The 17,527-nt window shown below is 42.5% G+C and overlaps 1 protein-coding gene across 1 annotated transcript; it reads right to left on the bottom strand.

The window, feature by feature from the left end:
* Positions 1 to 1,872: 1,872 nt before the first annotated feature.
* On the bottom strand, positions 1,873 to 15,698 carry grtp1a (growth hormone regulated TBC protein 1a). The gene is made up of 8 exons (XM_017457324.3): positions 15,071 to 15,698; positions 11,348 to 11,499; positions 9,393 to 9,551; positions 8,891 to 9,015; positions 8,281 to 8,377; positions 5,369 to 5,541; positions 4,243 to 4,428; positions 1,873 to 2,683 (listed from the first exon to the last, which is right to left on the bottom strand). The coding sequence occupies exons 1-8, from the start codon at positions 15,154 to 15,156 to the stop codon at positions 2,597 to 2,599; spliced, it is 1,065 nt and encodes a 354-aa protein (XP_017312813.1). The 5' UTR covers positions 15,157 to 15,698; the 3' UTR covers positions 1,873 to 2,596.
* Positions 15,699 to 17,527: the final 1,829 nt, after the last annotated feature.

The following is a 17,527-nucleotide window of genomic DNA, read 5'->3' as shown; positions in this document are numbered from 1 at the left end:
TCCCGCCGTTGTATGATTCCACAAACGGAAACATTATTTTGCACGGGTAACGTCGGAGTAAATCTTCCGTCATGCCAGCTCACCTGTAGAAGTGATCGTATCTGCACTACGCTGCAGAAATGAGGGAATCTAGTCAACTATATGGAGTATTTCCTATCACAACATTACTAAAACTCATTTCAAACTATAATTTTTTTTTATTCTGTCGGCAGATAATTTTAAGCTTTTATTTCTAGAAACAATCAAAATTGTCTGCCGGTAGAATCAGAAAAAGTGTCGTTTGAAACGAGTCGCAAAACTAGACACTTTCGAATCTTATGGTAAATGGACTTGTATGCACTGATATAGCGCTTTTATCCAAAGCGCGTTACACTGTGCCTCGTTCACCCATTCACACACACTCACACACTCACACACCAACGGTAGCAGAGCCGCCATGCAAGACGCTAGCTTGCCATCGGGAGCAACTTGGGGTTCGGTGTCTTCCCTAAGGACACTTCGGCGTGAGGAGTCACATGGGCCCGTGATCGAACCGCCAACCCTACGATTAGTGTACAACCCGCTCTACCACCTGATCCACAGCCGCCCACGTGTAGGAAATAGACCAGTGGTGGCTCAATGGGTAAGATGTTGGACTACTGCTCAGAAGGTTGTAAGTTCAAATCCCAGCACCACCAAGCTTCCACTGCTAGGTCCTTGAGCAAGGAAGCAACACCTGCTCAGTTGTATGAATGAGATAAATGTACGTTGCTCTGGAGAAGGGTGTCTGCCAAAATCCTGTAAATGTAAGATATATTTGATTGGATTCATGATATCATTTGAAAACACACCTCTTTTTTTGTGTATAAGTTGACACTTGACCATCACACGCATACGTGGTTCTTCCCCAAGCTTGGGAACACACAACTGTACAGAACGTCTTTATATGCTGCAGCGTTACAATTTCACCTCACTGGAACCACACGGTCTGAACCCATTCCGGTGTGACGATACCCCTGAGCTGCACAAACTGAGCACACGGTTTGTCAAGATTGGAGTGGAAGAACTCGACCTGACCCTGACCTCGACCCCTTTGAACACCTTTGGGATGAACTGCTTCCCACACCTCCTCACCCAGCATCAGTGCCTGACCTCACTAATGCTCTTGTAGCTGAATGAACACAAATCCCCACCTCCAACGACTATCAGAAAACCTTCCCAGGAGCCTGGAGGTTATTATAACCGCGTACAGTAGGGGGACTAAACCTAGAACGAGATGTTCAACAAGCACATATGGGTGTGATAGTCAGGTGTCCACAAACATTTGGTTAGTGTATGTAATTGTAATCTATTACTGCCCCAAAGTTGATTATTTTCCCATAACAGCGTTCACTGAAATGTTTTATTCCTTTTAATACCACAACAATTACAGTTTATCTTTTAATGAAAGATGACATATGTCACTCTTTATAGCTACACTTACTGGTCTGGAACATCTGTGTGACAAGTTACTTCCTGTTAGAGCAGCCATGAACCTCGTGACCCTGGAGTCTTCCATCAAATGTTAAACTTCTCACAGAAAGTCATATCCATCATTACACATTTTTCTTTGTCAAGCAAAATGTTTGTTTGTTTTTTTATTAGCCTTCATTAGATTCTGTCCAACAGTGGTATAAAGTAAGCCTAGACACTCGGCTGGTTGCTTATAAAATCGGAACATTTCTGCAGATTGCAGTTAAATACGTTCAGTTAAATGTTTCATCGCTCCGGCTGTTCGCGTTGGATCCGTTTTTTTCCCTGTCATGAACGTTAGCACCTCTACCCTCGGAAAATACGACACTATCGGCTCAGGTTGCCTTAGCTACATCATAAATAAACACACCCACGTGTAGGTTTTGATTGTAATCCACATACTTTAATATTATCCCATTAGAAAACAAGACTCCACAATCAGAGGTCGTTAGAAACTGCAGCACTGTATCGCAGGAAAAGCTTCGCCCCGTCGCGTCTGTAAAGTGATCGCGGGTGTCGAGGATTTCCTGTATAAAACTACTTAGGACACGTATTTCCTGATCTTCGGTAAAGTACCAACTTAAACATGATGTCAGACCAACGTGCGTAGGGGAAGAACAAAAATAATAATAATGCAACAGTCCCGAGCTCTTCATATCACCGTCATCAAAATCTGATAGATCCCAGAATGGTCTATCTGGAGAAATGTACAAGGTAACCAAAATATAACCGTAGAAGCTTGTGGAGGAGACGCTACATCATGAGGATACGTTTAAAGACTTGTGCCATCACCAATCATGACCCCCCCCAAAAAAATAAAATAAAATAAAGTCACTCGGCTCATCGGCTGCAAGTCTGTATGATTAAATGTGACGTGTAGTGGATGGAATATTGAAGCATATGACCCTGGTTTCTTACTGTAGTGTAGCGTAGTGTTGAGGTTCTATACAGAATTTAGTTCCCTGTACCTCCATCACTTCATATTTAATCATTATTATGAAGTTGGGAACAGTTTCAGCCATCGGATTTAAAAATAATAACAACAACAACAGGACAGTGCAAATACAAGTCTGGAATGTTTGAAGAATTAAGGGGTGAGTCAGGATTACTCGGCCGTAATCCGCGCTCGGCACGCCGCCCGCAGCTTGGTGATGGTCGCCATGGAGAGGCTTCCTGGTTCTTTAAAAATGTTCTGTAGGAAAGACAGTGAAAGAGCTGGATCAGGAAATCAGGAAGCTCATCACACAGGAGGAATTCAAGCGTGAGGTGAAGAGTGATTGTGCCTGAAGCTTGTTTAAAAGAAAAAGAAAAAGAAACAACAAAAAAAAGTGTGTAGTCTCAGCATTTTTCGACATTTGAAACCTTTCCCGGAAGGTTGTGCGCTCGCACATAAATATAAAAGATATTCGAAGATGAAAGTTTGAAATGTTTACCTTTACGTATGCACGTAAAGAGGTTTAGATGATTAAAACACACAGCTATGGTCCATATACACACACCGACGGGGTGAGTGAAGTGTTTGGAAATCCGCGGAAGGCTAGTCTGCCCGGTTCCCTCCAGGATTTCGCGATCGCAGAAGTGAACGCAAAAATTTCGAATTTTTCAAAAAATGTAAAAACCGCAGCATTTTTGGCCGCAAGAAATTACAAAATAAAAAAAAAACTTTGTACATACTGAGTAATGTCTGCTCTGTCCCTTTACACCAGTGGTTCTGAACACGGGGGCGGAAAAAAATAATAATAAAAAACACAGACAGGGCATCATTTGGGTCCTCGGTGTATTTTATTGCTTTTCAAATAGAAAAGCAATAAAGCCCCTCCCTTTTTGCTAGGGAGGGGCGGAGCTTAGCCTGCCTTTTATCTAGCGGTCAGTGCAGACCAGTGTTGCCAATTTAGCCACTTTTCAGACCACTTTAGTGACTTTTTTTGCAAAAAAAAACAAAAAAAAACCTTAGCATCTTTCCAAACGTCACCAGTTCTGTCCTGCAAGTGCGAGGTCTTGCTTTCCCGCTACACTCACCTCTCTCTGTGTCTGCTCTGTTCAGCGAGGGTCTGAGAGCCGGAGATTTAACAATGTCATGGATAACGAGACGCGCCCTTCGTCCCGATTTACATCATTCACATGTGAATGTTTTTAGAACGCAAGCTGAATGGAACGCAACGTGTTTTACTTGTAAACTAGTCCACGTTATTACAGCCTAGTTCTCTTGTTCAGAGTAGTTACAGTGTTCAGAAACAGTTTATATCATTCATGTTCAATACCTGTCCATTATATAGTTTTATAAAAGTCATTAGTTATTAAAAGTAATTTAAAAAAGTAAAAAACACAAAAGCAAAAATATTTATCTACCTACCTATCTACCTATTGATCCATCAAAACAGATTATAGATTCGGTTATATATAGATATATGTTATATAGATAATCATTAAACCTGGTCTCCTCCAACATGGGGGAGGGGGAACATGATAGGGAGGCTTAGGGGGCTTTTAGTTACAAAAGATTGAGAATCTCTGATCTGCACTGATGGACAGGGGGGTAAAGCGGGGCTGACAAGTTGCTTATACAGCTGATAAGCTATAAAGTGAACTGATAAAAGTCGCTGAGTGACATTATGTACGTACATATCAAAACATCACTCTTAATTCATTTGACCAAAATCATATTTTGGATCACACCAATGCCGTATCAGTGTTCAGATAATAACTAACAAACGATATATTGTTAAGCCATATCTGATAGCTCAAGCCGACCTGCATGAACGGGTGGCAGTCCTCCACAAAGGCTCCTCTGGTGGTCTGTTTGAAGCGGTCGCAGATGTCCGGGAGGTTGCGAGCCTGTGAGATCAGGGCCTGGTTGTGACGGATCAGCGTGAGCGCCACACGGAATAAGATCTTGGAGCCCTCGTAGAAAAGGCAGTCCCAGATGCGTAGAACAGTCTTAAAAGGTTTTTTTAAAATAAAAAAAAAAACACAGAAAGTAACGTTTTACATTAAAACTCCTCGGCTCCTTGTCCTGACTGACTGCAGGTTGGGTTTCAATGTAATGTTGTGATGCGATGTTGGGAGAACTTCGTCAAATGATACAACAGGGAAAAAAAACGTGACCCTACCGATCACCATACCTTTAACAAATCTGTCCTTTGGATAACATTTGCTTCAGAGCAGAGCAAACAGTTAAATATGTGGATGTAGAAAGACTCCAAGTTCAGGATTTTAACCCTGTTGTATTAATTGCGGCGCAAGCAGTAGCGCAACGTTCGTCATGATTTACGCGTGTTAAAAACTAATACCGTTTGTTGCTTCAGGCCGGAATATCATTACGGATTGCCATAACGAAGCTCTTGAACGACGTGTGCTGGTCGTGGCTGCACTTACAACCAGACCAAACTTAATTTGTGGTTTAAAGGAAAGTGCTACGTACACAGACCCCGAGTTAAGGCGGACTGTTCCTCCGAGAGATTGTACAGTCAGGCCTGTCTAGCTTTGCCTGTATTCTCTACCTTTATAGAAGAAACAACAGTCTTTCTTACTCTTTATTAACTTCCCTACCTAGGGCTGTAGCTATAAAAGACTAGTATAATGCTCAGATAATGCTACTACTACTAGCCTAATATTAATACTACTACTACTACTAGCAACTGAGCTCGGTCAGCGTGCGATTCCACATCGGCGACACCACAGCGAAAGGACGGTTTCCGCCTTAACGGAAGTTACTCGCATAATTCGCGCAAAGCGTCATTGTTACTTTCAAGCAGGAAGTGTTTATTGTTGTTCTCTTACACAGGATGCAAATATCGACTGCTCTTCTCACATCACCTCGACATCCTGATCCCATCTTGTGTTTTACTCGCATTGGACGTGATCTCTGTACTCTTACCTCTACAGGGAGGACGTCAATAAAGAGGCAGATGAACCAGCGCGACACCACCAGTGTCCACATGACGTTGTGTTCCACCATGGCCTGCCAAACGGCCGGCACTTTCACCTTCACCAGCTCTCCAAGCACCTCCTGGTCTGTCTTCAGGCCCAACATGGCTGGCGTGTAGTAATCTAGAAGGTGGAGAGTTAGCAGAGGTCAGGCATGAGATTGCTCATTCATGCGTTGTACGGGTGTTAAGAGCAGTGGAAAGGAAAGTCAAGAGAGAGCTCAGAAAAGAGCAAACAGAATTCAAGTTTAATAACAAAGAGCTTCGTTGGGTCTTAACAACACCAGTCGAACAAGTCAATGTACAGCATGAGGGTTGGGGAACTTTCGGAAATCAGATTTCTCACTCTAACATTTACTACAGTCATCAATAAATCTGGCTCCCAATTGGTGCAACGGGGGGAGAAAAAAAAAAAAAAAAAAGATGTCAGGAGTCCAAGTCCGTTGTCCTGCATTACACTCAGTGCACTACTGGCCAATCATGGACATCTGGGAGCTCATACATGTTTAAGAGGAACATCAGTATGCATTTGCCATATCATTGGAAGACTGCGAGTGTGGCCGAGAGTCCAAGAGAGCAAAAACTGGCTGAGATGTGCGCTCTCTCTCTCTCTCTCTCTCTCTCTCTCTCTCTCTCTCTCTCTCTCTCTCTCTCTCTCTCGCTCTCGCTCTCTCTCGCTCTCTCTACCACTAGCCATTGACAAGCGTCTGTGAGCACATGTATGTATGAGGGTGTGGATAGCACTTATGCTGCCCTGTGAAGTAGCCTGAGTAGCAGTTGCAAAAATTGGCTTCATTCATCTCACAGGAAGCACACGTTACCCTTCACCCTCCCCGGTCGTTTACTAGTGCGTGGGAACTGGTAAGATCAAACTGAGGAGAAAATTTGAAGAAGAAAAAAAATCTTTAATAAATGTTCATAGACAAAACTGTGTCTAAAGCTTGTGGGCTGAACAGTGTACAAAAGGTATCAGACAGAGCTGGACTACACCGCACCAAACTGCAGTCATATCACATCAGTCTCGCATTCCTGCCGAATGCTGTCGAGTCGATCGGACAGGTCCAATACCTCAGGACCTTGGGCATGTAGTATCATGAGTTTCTAATGGTCTGTTCATTTTGCTCTGGTGAAACGTCTCGATTGAGCTCCGTCAGTTGATATAGCCATGGTGTTGTCTGCTTGTGTATCCTCCTAAAGCCATGAAGCAATCAGCAATGCCACATGGCTATAAGTGAAGAAGGAAAAGCCGATGACCCCCCCCGCCCTCGCCACCAATGTGCACATGTGCACCCCGACAGTGGTTGCGTGATAGATATGTGATTTCGACTATACTTTCACATTCAGTACTGATGTTCATAAAATCCCTAGAGGATTTTAGGGGTTATGACAGGACAGGACGTTATTCTAGATGAGAGAGTGCAGGCATGTACAGTGTGAGACATGCCTTTCTCCCAGGGTGTGACTGGTGTCTAACAGGATTTGAACAGATCAGAATCATGTGACCTGACACTAGATTTATTAATAGCTCAGGAAATGAGATGAGGTGCTGAGAATAGTTCTGGACAGGCCACCTAAACACACACTATACTACACAAACACATTTATAGCTGAAGTCAAAGATCCAGTGATTGTACAGTAACCTGAATATACACAAGAACAACTTGAGAACTAAAGTAATGGTGCTGTAACGGTCATTTGCATGTCCTGAGCGAATGGTGTGCTACTCGCCGATGCTTTGTAAGCTTCCTACACTGCAAATTGATTTCACCTGTTCTTTCCATGCACAGTGCTATTTACTGCGTGCAACTGTGCCATGTTTTAACTGGCCTCTGTGCAGACTGAGCCTTACATAAGTATTCACACCCCTTGAACTTTTCCACATTTTATAGTGGGGCAACGTGGAATTGAAACAGATCTAACTGGAATTAAAGCTGCAAGCAGAATTTTTCGGGGGCCAAGCACCGAGACTCAGTGGGCCGCATGGTCATGATCCATGTCGTGATATAAGATTTTGTTCACATCACCCAGCACTACTGCCAAAGCTGCAATGAAGTGATTCAAAACTATGAAGTTGAATGTATCAGAATGACCCAGTCAACGGCTAGACCCGAATCTGTGGCAAGACCTGAACTCTCTATCCAGTTATAAAAATAAAAAATAATAAAAAAAGTCTGTACTTATATAGCGCTTTTTTAACCTGAGCGGGTCCAAAGTGCTTTACACTGTGTCTCATTCACCCGTTCACACTCACACACCAATGGTAGTAGTATTGCCACGCAAGGCGCTAACTTGCCATCGGGAGCAACTTGGGGTTCAGCGTCTTGCCCAAGGACACTTCAGTATGTGGAGTCACGTGGGCCGGGAATCGAACCGCCGACCCTACGATTAGTGTACAACCCGCTCTACCAGCTGAGACACAGCCGCCCACACAGCAATTTTGCTCCTGATGTGTAAAGCTAATAGAGACATATCCCAGGAGACATGTAGTTGGAATTGTAGCCAGATATGTTATTGGGAGTGAATAGCTATGCGACCAACAAATGTCTGTTTGATTGTTAGTGAAACAGTTGGGTTTTGATAGAGGATCCGAGGCGGTCCAGTCGTGGCCTAGTATGGCCGAGGAAAAGACGCAAACTATCTAGACTATGAGTCTGGCTCTATACTTGTTCTTCAGGTGCACGGGTGCTTCTCGTCTGATGTTTTTCTTTCCCACAGAAGGAAGTGTCCACAGTGCAATCAATCCCATATCTCTTCCCGTTCAAGGGTGTTCATTGTCAGTCGCAGCCCTCGTTTTATTATATCAATCACGCAACATACATTCAAATCAACTCAATGATTTGCAATAAATGCAAATTGCACGAACCTGGTAGTATCCTGCCTAGCAGAGCTTCCATCAGCCAGAAGGATTTCTCTTCATCTTTGGTGATGAGGAGGAGGTACCCAGCGATAAAGTTCATCCCCTGAAAGAGCGGGAATTAGGAAGGACTGAGGATCAGGAAGACGACAGGACACATCATTCATCAACAGTGATCACAGGATACCGCAGAATCAGATAGAAGGTTTCATGCTAATAAATAAATAAATAAAATGTTTCATGAAGAATTTAGTGGACAATTGTGGTCACGTGAAACAGGAACACGTGACACGGCGAATTACAAGTTTGCGAATTACTTTGCATTGCAAATCTGACGTCAGATGCTACTGAAATGTTGACTGTCGAGGGAAAAGTCTTTCTGTGCGTCAGGATGTCGACACACCCAGAACCCAAATGAGTACGCCGCAGTACGAGCACCACACATTGACTAAATGGCATCATCGTCTTGCCATGTCTTCACAAATACCAGAGCTTGGAAGTAAAACATCTTCGGTTACTCCCACGAGCAGGAGCAGGTCATGTGCCCATCATGCAGCTTGAAAGCAGGACATTTCCCCCTTAAATCAGAGATCAAAGTTTATAGTGGAGAATCCTTTACCTGGCAATATCCCACCGCCTGGTTGTGGTGTCCGTACGCCAGCAGGACGTTATACAAGGGCTTCTGCAAGCAGGGCTCGGCTGTCTTCCTGAACTGCACGTTGTCTGGGAATGTCCTGTGCAAATCTGTGGACAAAGTGCTGGTCTAGGCATGGGCTCAATGTCAAATGCATATAAATACTAAGCTTCTGTGAAAACTGCTGATGAAGGACAGCCAACAGGATCAGTTAGCATCATCCGAATCCCAGCGCATGCTGTTTGGTGGCCATCAGCTGCCATTTAAAGACATACAGACATACCATGATGAGGAAATCTATGTTAACATGATGTTATACCAGTATAGAATAAGAAGGAACATTTCTTCCGTCATAATAATATAAAATTTTACAAGCGTGCCTAAACAGATTTATTTGATATCATCGACTTGTGAGCAGCCTCACAAGATTTTAGACTCCTTCCGTTGCTTAGTTGTCTCCTGATCATGAAGTGAAGGTCATACCAACCTGTGCGGATGGTCTCCACCAGTGTAGGGTCGTGTTGCGCATGGAGGAGTGAATGGTAGTAGCCTGGATTCTTCTCCATCTGCTCCTGGGAGCCGCTTGCCGCCATCCAGATCAAAGCTCGGTATTCGTTCGGGATCCCTTTCCGTACATAGCGCTTTACTGTGGGTGGGTGGGTGGGGTTAAAAACATACGAGGTCACGATTAGTGCCATAAAGATAGTAGGTTTCCAGTCGCTGTGCTGGGCGTGCATCTGTTTCTACCCTCTAGAAAGACTCGCATTCAACGGCTACTTCATTGATGAAGTCAAGGAGCTCAGAATTCGTGCATTAGAGATGCTCTAAATATTTGCATCGTTTCTTTTCAACTAACACGGAAATAACTGAGGAACATGAGGCTACGTAATTGTCGTAATAACGTTTAGTAGAACTTGCGGCAGAGGTATCCGTGCCGATGCCATTGACGTCAAGTCCAGACCTTCCTGTTAGTCATTTTTATATGAAAGAAATACCCTCAAAATATACTTCAGCCTGGAAGAAAAACTATTTCAGACATTTGACCTAGCTGTGGCCCTGTTGGTACCAATTCCAAAATCGAAATCTGCTGGTTACGATGATAAATCCATATAAAAACCCTACAAACATCCAACCGCTCGTTCTTGTGAAATCGTGCTAACGAGAGTCGTGGACGGTCGCACGGTACTTCAGTGCCGGAGGCAGAATAAAGTAGTTCTGTGCTGGATATCTTGTTATTGTTTACATTCCCTGACGTCAGTCATGTTATAGACAAACCCTCATGTTCCCAACTGCATGAAAACCCGTGTGTGTAGTTAGTCATTAACTAGCCAATAAAACAGACAATAGAACCATCAGAATGTGACCTGTTTGTGTCCCAACTACACCAAAAACAACTGCCGGTGAGCATGACGCATTATAAACACTGCTTCGTGTAAAAACTCGACCTCGACGTCGCGTGTAAAAGACCCGTAAACAATGCCGGTTGAGCGGAACTGTTGCCGCTTGATCTCGTTTGTTCAGAAATTTTGCAATATCCCAGGAACCAGGAGTCGAGACCTGACAGGGTGTAGTGTTTCATTTTAGGCCTCTTGTGTAATTTGTGTGGGTGGGGTCTGGTGGGGTGCAGGTTAACATGTCATATTAAGATAATCCAGGGTCAAAAAATCTTGCTGAAATCCATCATTCTGTCTGGGGTCTCGCGCATTTTCAATATCGGTTAGGATTGTATAATGTTCTAGGCTTTCGAGTCAAGCCATGGCCCTCTCCCAAAAAGTTTTCATAGAGATGTGTGAATGCAGCACGTAGCACTTTAATAATTCATCAACTACATAAATAACCAACCTTTCAACACAAAACACCGTGATCATGTACATCATCATACGTAGTCTTGCTTAAAAAAACAGCTGTCAATAGAGTAGAATAGTGGCTTAGTGACCAAAGATCGGTCTGTAGTTTAGGGGAAAATGAGAACAAACAAACGCATAATTTGAGGCGAAATGCTTATCGGTTTCCTCTGAAAGCAACACGTTACATGCTTTTTTTTTTGGTATTCATCGTACTCTCTTGATTAGATCAGGGTCTGTCGTCGATTGTTGAAAGTGATGGATGCTTTCTGTTATGGGTCAGTATCTGAACTCCAGTAACTGAGTAGTTGTGTGTTGATGGGTTTTCGCTCCTCAAAATAAGCGGGAAAACATGTGAACCTACTCCAACAGACTTATCAGGCAATTACCAAGTCCTTCATCAATGCAATTAACACAAACATTCACATCGCTATAAACCACTGCTTTCCCCTTAAAAAACAAAACACACACAGTTCCACACGGGGCCGACAGACCAAATACGCAAAGCCGTGCATAGCGACGGTGTATAAAACGAGTAGGTCGGTCTGTAGGTACATGGCGTTATCGAGCTGGAATTAAGTTAATCTCCCACACTCACATTTAAGAGTCTTCTCGATGCGGCTCTTCCCCTGCAGCAGTTTTGACCACTTGATCGACCTTTTGGTGAGAACAGCCAAATACTCCGACATGAGCTCTTCATAGGACTCGTAATCAAAGTCGTTAGATCTCTCGAAGCCGTACGGATCCACGCTGTGGAGATACGGACGTCGGTGAGAGAGAGTACAGGGCAGAGTGAAGACAAACACATGAACTTCAGAAATTCAGCTTCGCACACCGAGAAAGCGGCTAAAAACGGCAGACGACAATGACCATCCATCTTAGAGAAACCGTAACAAATGTAACGTAGTGCACGTTTTCCCCCCTGAACCCCGTGTTCTTTTAATATTTAATAAATGTTCTTTTTGAGTCAGTACAGTTTTTAAAAAAAAATTTTAAAAGTCTGATATACAATCTAATACACGTCTCGGTCATAAAAAACGTATCGAAAGGTCCAGAGCCTATTCCTTGAATGCTGGACGCAGGTTAGAAGGGTGCAAACGGTGAAAAATTCATGTCAACATGTTTATTTCAACAGTCTTGAACTTTGTTGGCGCAACGTACATTACAAATGCAACGATGTCATTTCTTTTTCATTTTTAAAAAATACTACACTAATGAAGCTTGATGTCTCAGCTGATGGGAGATCACAGTGTACTCGATCTGATCTAGTATTCCAGGCCAGTATGAACTCAATACTAATATTCAGGATCAGATCAGTGCCTCCCTTATAAATATAAAGGCAGCTTTAGACTGCACGATAAGGTTTATTGCCCGTCATACTGTACGACATAATGGCAATAAACTCTTGGCGAAACTCTGCGGCAGACTCTGCAATCTCTTTTATGTTCCCGTTTAAAACGCAGTGAAGCTCCTCTCACGAGAAGCCCACAATGTAACGCAGCGATGCAACTGTGTTAAGTAATCCACGGCCAACAATTTGAACACAACCGAGCGAGGTTTCAAAATCTACGAGTGTTTTCTGCAACAGCATTCTCAAGACAAAATTCGCACGAAGTAGAGCAGGCTTAACTTTTACAGTTGATGTATACCGATGTTAGTACGCATGTAAAAAGGGCTAGAACGTAAGGGTTGGTGGCAGTAAATGACAATGAAATCGCTAGTATTTATTTATGGTAATATATATCAAGACTATAAACGGCGTGCATCGGTCTTGGTTAGTTTATACGAGCAAGAAGCCGAGCAAACTGAATTTATTATACAGTTAAATAAGAAACACTGGCTGAACCATAAGTACGACGCTATTTTGGCATACCACACGTAGTTAGCGTAGCAGTATGCTATTGGAACAGAACCACATTGTCTCTAGGTATACACCACATCCTTTAGACGAGTACGACCAGAATTTGAACTTTTAGTACATCTGCAAACGACCGCTACTAGAAGATAATATCCGGAGGAACACAGGTTCCTGAAAGGCGAGTTAAAAAGCCGAGCTTTTTGAGAAAAATACTTAAATCTGGTGAAGTTTCAATCGCGTGAAATTGTTCTGTACGCTCTTTCGCAGTGACGTTTGTTGGTAAACGAGAGCTTCCGGCCGTACTCGTGTTCCACGTACGCGAATCGGAGAGCGTCTTAGCCGAATGCTCGTTGTGACGACGCGTCTCGGCCCAAATCCGCGGAAAATCGGGAGGTGTTCCGAAAACTCGCAAGCTCCTCCGGATATCATGGCGTTTGCTTGCTTTTGCATTACTTTCTGCGATCGCAAAATCCTGGAGGGACTGATCAGTTCTGGAATGTTTGCTTAAACTACATCTAGAACATGTCTTCTCTTATAAACAGTACTGACTAGAGTGGAAAGCTTGTTGAAAAGTACACTGTATTTCTCAAAAATATATTCAAAACCATATGTTTCATTGCAAATGACCAACATTAATGGAAGCTGATGTTCAGGCCTAGTTAAAAAGAGATTACAGAGGAATTTTCCAAGATATTCATGAGTACTGGATTTATAATAGGGTTCCATACTAAAAATGGCATAATTGTTTTTTTTCCTTGATTACACAACAAAGAAATGACGTTCCAGCAAACAATGAGACAGCAAAATAGACATTTTAATCCGAACAGCAGAAGACTAGATTTGTGATTTTATTAAGGCCCACTAATTTATTTAATTAGATGAAGCTTCGTTGGCATAGGGATAAATTCACACACTTCAAATCTGTATCCTGTGTTGATATGTTTCTGTAAAGCTGCTTTGAGACAATGTCCACTGTTAAAAGTGCTGTACAAATACAATTGAATTGAATTGAATATAAAAAAAAAAAAAGACATTTTTGAAAAAAGATCCAATAAAAAAAAAAAAAGATCAGTAATAAACTGTGGAAGATACTTATTGTGTGATCTATTATTAATCTATTCTCCTGTAGTGTCTCTCCTTAGCTAGGCTTTGAAAGAGTGACCTGGGAAAACCGACCCAACGCTAAAGCCGAGACAAACTCGGGCTGGTGTTGGTTTTTCATTTCTCTCGGATAGCAAGTGTGTCCTGATAACGTGATTACAAAATGTGCACACATTACTATAATCTCAGTTACTATACTGAGATATTGAGATATTGAGATATATATATATATATATATAGACGTTTGATCTAGGGATTTTATGTACAGGGTGACTGAAAAAGTCAGGAACCAATGAGCAAAATGTGTAAAAACACAATACAGTAGCTGAGAAAAGGCGTAGGGTGTAAGGGGGAACATATGCTGTAGGACATACGCTGTAAATAATTAATAAATATAAAATGAAGAACATGTATTTTTAGTCTCATTGAGTAAACACTGACATTTCGGATACCCTGTATTATTAAGGTGTTTAAAAGAAAACACTTCTTACTTTACAGTGGACAGTTTTAATCTCGAAGTGTTAGTCTGGACTAGCGTTGGACAGTTTGTTTCGGAAGTGACCTAAACCTTAAATCCCATAATGAAAAAGTGCTTTTTAAAACATCTCAACTGGTAAAAGTCCAAATCAATTCGGGAGTTAAAAATAAAACACTGAATGAATTTCATGGAATGTTACAGTATATTGTTCATGTAAGAAATAGGCCTTTGTAAACATGAATAATATCTTAATGGAAAAAAAAAAAAAGTTCGTTCTCGTATCCATACATCTTCTATAACGCTTATCCTTCAGGGTCACGGGGAACCTGGAGCCTATCCCAGGGAGCATGGGGTATAAGGCGGGGTACACCCTGGACAGGGTGCAAGTCCATCACAGGGCACAATCACACACACAGTCATGTACAACATACCAATCAGCCTACAATGCATGTCTTTGGATAGGGGGAGGAAACTGGAGAACCCAGAGGAAACCCCCACAACACGGGGAGAACATGGTGGCTAACCAATAATATATATATATATATATATATATATATATATAAGGTCTATTGTTGTACGCTACAAACAATCTTAGAAATCTATTTTGAAGATAGAAAACTATAAAAGAAAAAAAAAAACAAGGTTTATTTTTTGCTACCATTTTTTCCCCCATAATGAGGTCTATTGAGAGATACAAAAGAGATACAAAAGAGATACAAAAGAGATACAAAAGAGATACAAAAGAGATATAGAGATATAAGAGAGATACAAAAGAGATGAGTTACAGAAAAGATATAAAAGAGATGCAGAAGAGATATAAAAGAGATATAAAAGAGATCCAGAAGAGATACAGAAGAGAGGTAGAACATGAAGGTGTGAAGTACCTGGTGACTCTTTCCCTGGCTGTGCTCGGGACGTTGATGCGAAACTGAGGCTGCTGCGGTGCGCGCGTGCCGTTTGCCTTCTCCATGGTGCGTGTTTCACCCGCAGCTTTTCACGCACAACTCTCAGGTCTTCATATTAAAGCCATATCGCTTCTCAGCACACACCCAACAGTGAAGTTTTACTGGGTTTACTTGTCGCAGCAGAAAGTGATCTTTCTTCTCACGTCCATGTCACGAAGCAGTCCCAATAAAGTCCAGAGCTCAGGGAGAAGTTTATTAACGTCTCAGAAAACGCCTTAAAACCCGCAAGAAACACCGTGTTTACCCCACATCATCTACCAAACGCTTACCAGGCGGTTACTTTATCAGTCCCACTGCACACACACTTATACACGCGCGCGCGCACACACACACACGCACGCACGCACGCACACACTAACCGGCGTCCATGAACCTGTCCTGTACTGAGATATAGAGATAAGCTCCGACTCCTCGCGCTCAACACCAACCGGCACTACTGCTTCGTCCCGCACGCGCACGCGCACACACACGCACCGAGCTCGCGCTCTGATTGTGGTCTTTCTCTCCCAGCGCCACGCTTGATCAGTTTGTTTTGCGAGCTCAAGGGCAGACGTCAATCAAACCGCGGAGGCGGAGCTCTCTACCAAGCCTAAGCCACGCCCCTCCCGGAAGACGTTCTCCACACACACAGCGCCCTCAATGGGTTCTGTGTATTTGAGTGCACTATGCTCTCACGGAACCAGGAAACAAAACATCCAGGAATCCCACAGATATCATGGGCGTAAAATCCAAACATGTACATATTCAACACATAACCCTGCAAAATAAAGATGGGTTCCACTACAAATACCTTTACAAACCATTAGCGTACCATTAAAACCATTACCATTATTGGTCCTTAATGGGATCCACTAGACATAACATGCCACCAACAGAAGGCAACAAATTACCAATAGATACCCACAGGAACCATTACAGTTTCCATTAAAACCATTACAATTCCAATTATAACCATTAACACCATTACCATTATTGATCCTTAATGGGATCCACTAGACATAACATGCCACCAACAGAAGGCAACAAATTACCAATAGATACCCACAGGAACCATTACAGTTTCCATTAAAACCATTACAATTCCAATTATAACCATTAAAACCATTAGAATTCTGTGAGGGTTTCTCTTGATTTTCTCTGCAGGAAAAATGTATTTAATGACTGGAACTGTTGCCTGACTATACCAAAGTTCACAATAACACTTCATTTGCATATTTAAGTCTTACGTGGGGCGGCTGTGGCTCAGTTGGTAGAGCGGGTTGTCCACTAATCGTATGGTTGGCGGTTCGATTCTGAACAAGACACTGAACCCCAAGTTGCTCCCGATGGCAAGTTAGTGCCTTGCATGGCAGCTCTGCTACACTGGTGTGTGTGTGTGTGTGTGTGTGTGTGTGTGTGTGTGTGAATGGGTGAATGAGACACAGTGTAAAGCGCTTTGGATAAAAGCGCTATATAAGTGTGCCATTTACCATTTACGTTTCACAATACCTCTGAAGGTGGTCCAATGTGTAAAGATTTGCACCTCCCAAAAAAGATGTATGCTCACATCTCACCCTTCCTTCAGTTGCTCTGAAGTCTCATCTGCATTTATACATATGTAGCTGTGATCGTAAAGACTTTCCTATGCTCACCTCATTCACAGTACACTCATACTGAATATCCTTTCAACACACGTGGCATTGTTTGACTTCATATTATTCACTTGTAGAAGAGTAACTATTTATATTCTCAGAAGAGGATGGGTTCTCTTAGGAGTGTGGTTCCTCTCAAAGTTTCTTCCTCATGATGTCTCAGGGAGTTTTTCCTTGCCACTGTCCGCTCTGACTCACTCGTGTAAATCCACTGTGTCAAAGGACACTGTTCCAGCATACTTTACCTAATTGTATTCAAATCTCAGTTAGAGTCAAGACATTATTTAAGCTTATTTTTTAAGGTATTCGGCTTTTTAAATAAGAAATTAGACCATGTATGAGAAACTATAAGAACCTATTAAATTCAAGAAAGCATTTCATTATACTTAAAACTAGACACATCACAGACCCTTGTGAGATTCTGAACCCCACGTTAGGAACCATGGTTCTCACCACACTAACTTAAAGTCCCCGTGATGCGCCTCGAAACACGTAGCATTATTCGATGTGTTGACGTAATTTCCACTGAACCATGAAGTCGAGAATAAGGCGGGACATATCAAATGGCTCCTCCCCCGTTTTTAAATTACCGATAGCGTGTCGCATACCTCAAAGCCAGGAAACCTACAACTCTTGGGGGCGGGACACTTCAGATTCTAGAGAGCATTTGATTGGACAGAAAACCTGATGAGAAGGTGAAGTGCAGAATGATGTCATCAAAATTGTTGATCCGTATCGGTGGTTG

This window comes from Ictalurus punctatus, chromosome 26, assembly GCF_001660625.3.
Source record: "Ictalurus punctatus breed USDA103 chromosome 26, Coco_2.0, whole genome shotgun sequence".
Taxonomy (NCBI): Eukaryota; Metazoa; Chordata; class Actinopteri; order Siluriformes; family Ictaluridae; genus Ictalurus; species Ictalurus punctatus.
Note: the sequence above shows the minus strand (reverse complement) of the source record. Positions and strands in the feature narration are given on the sequence as shown.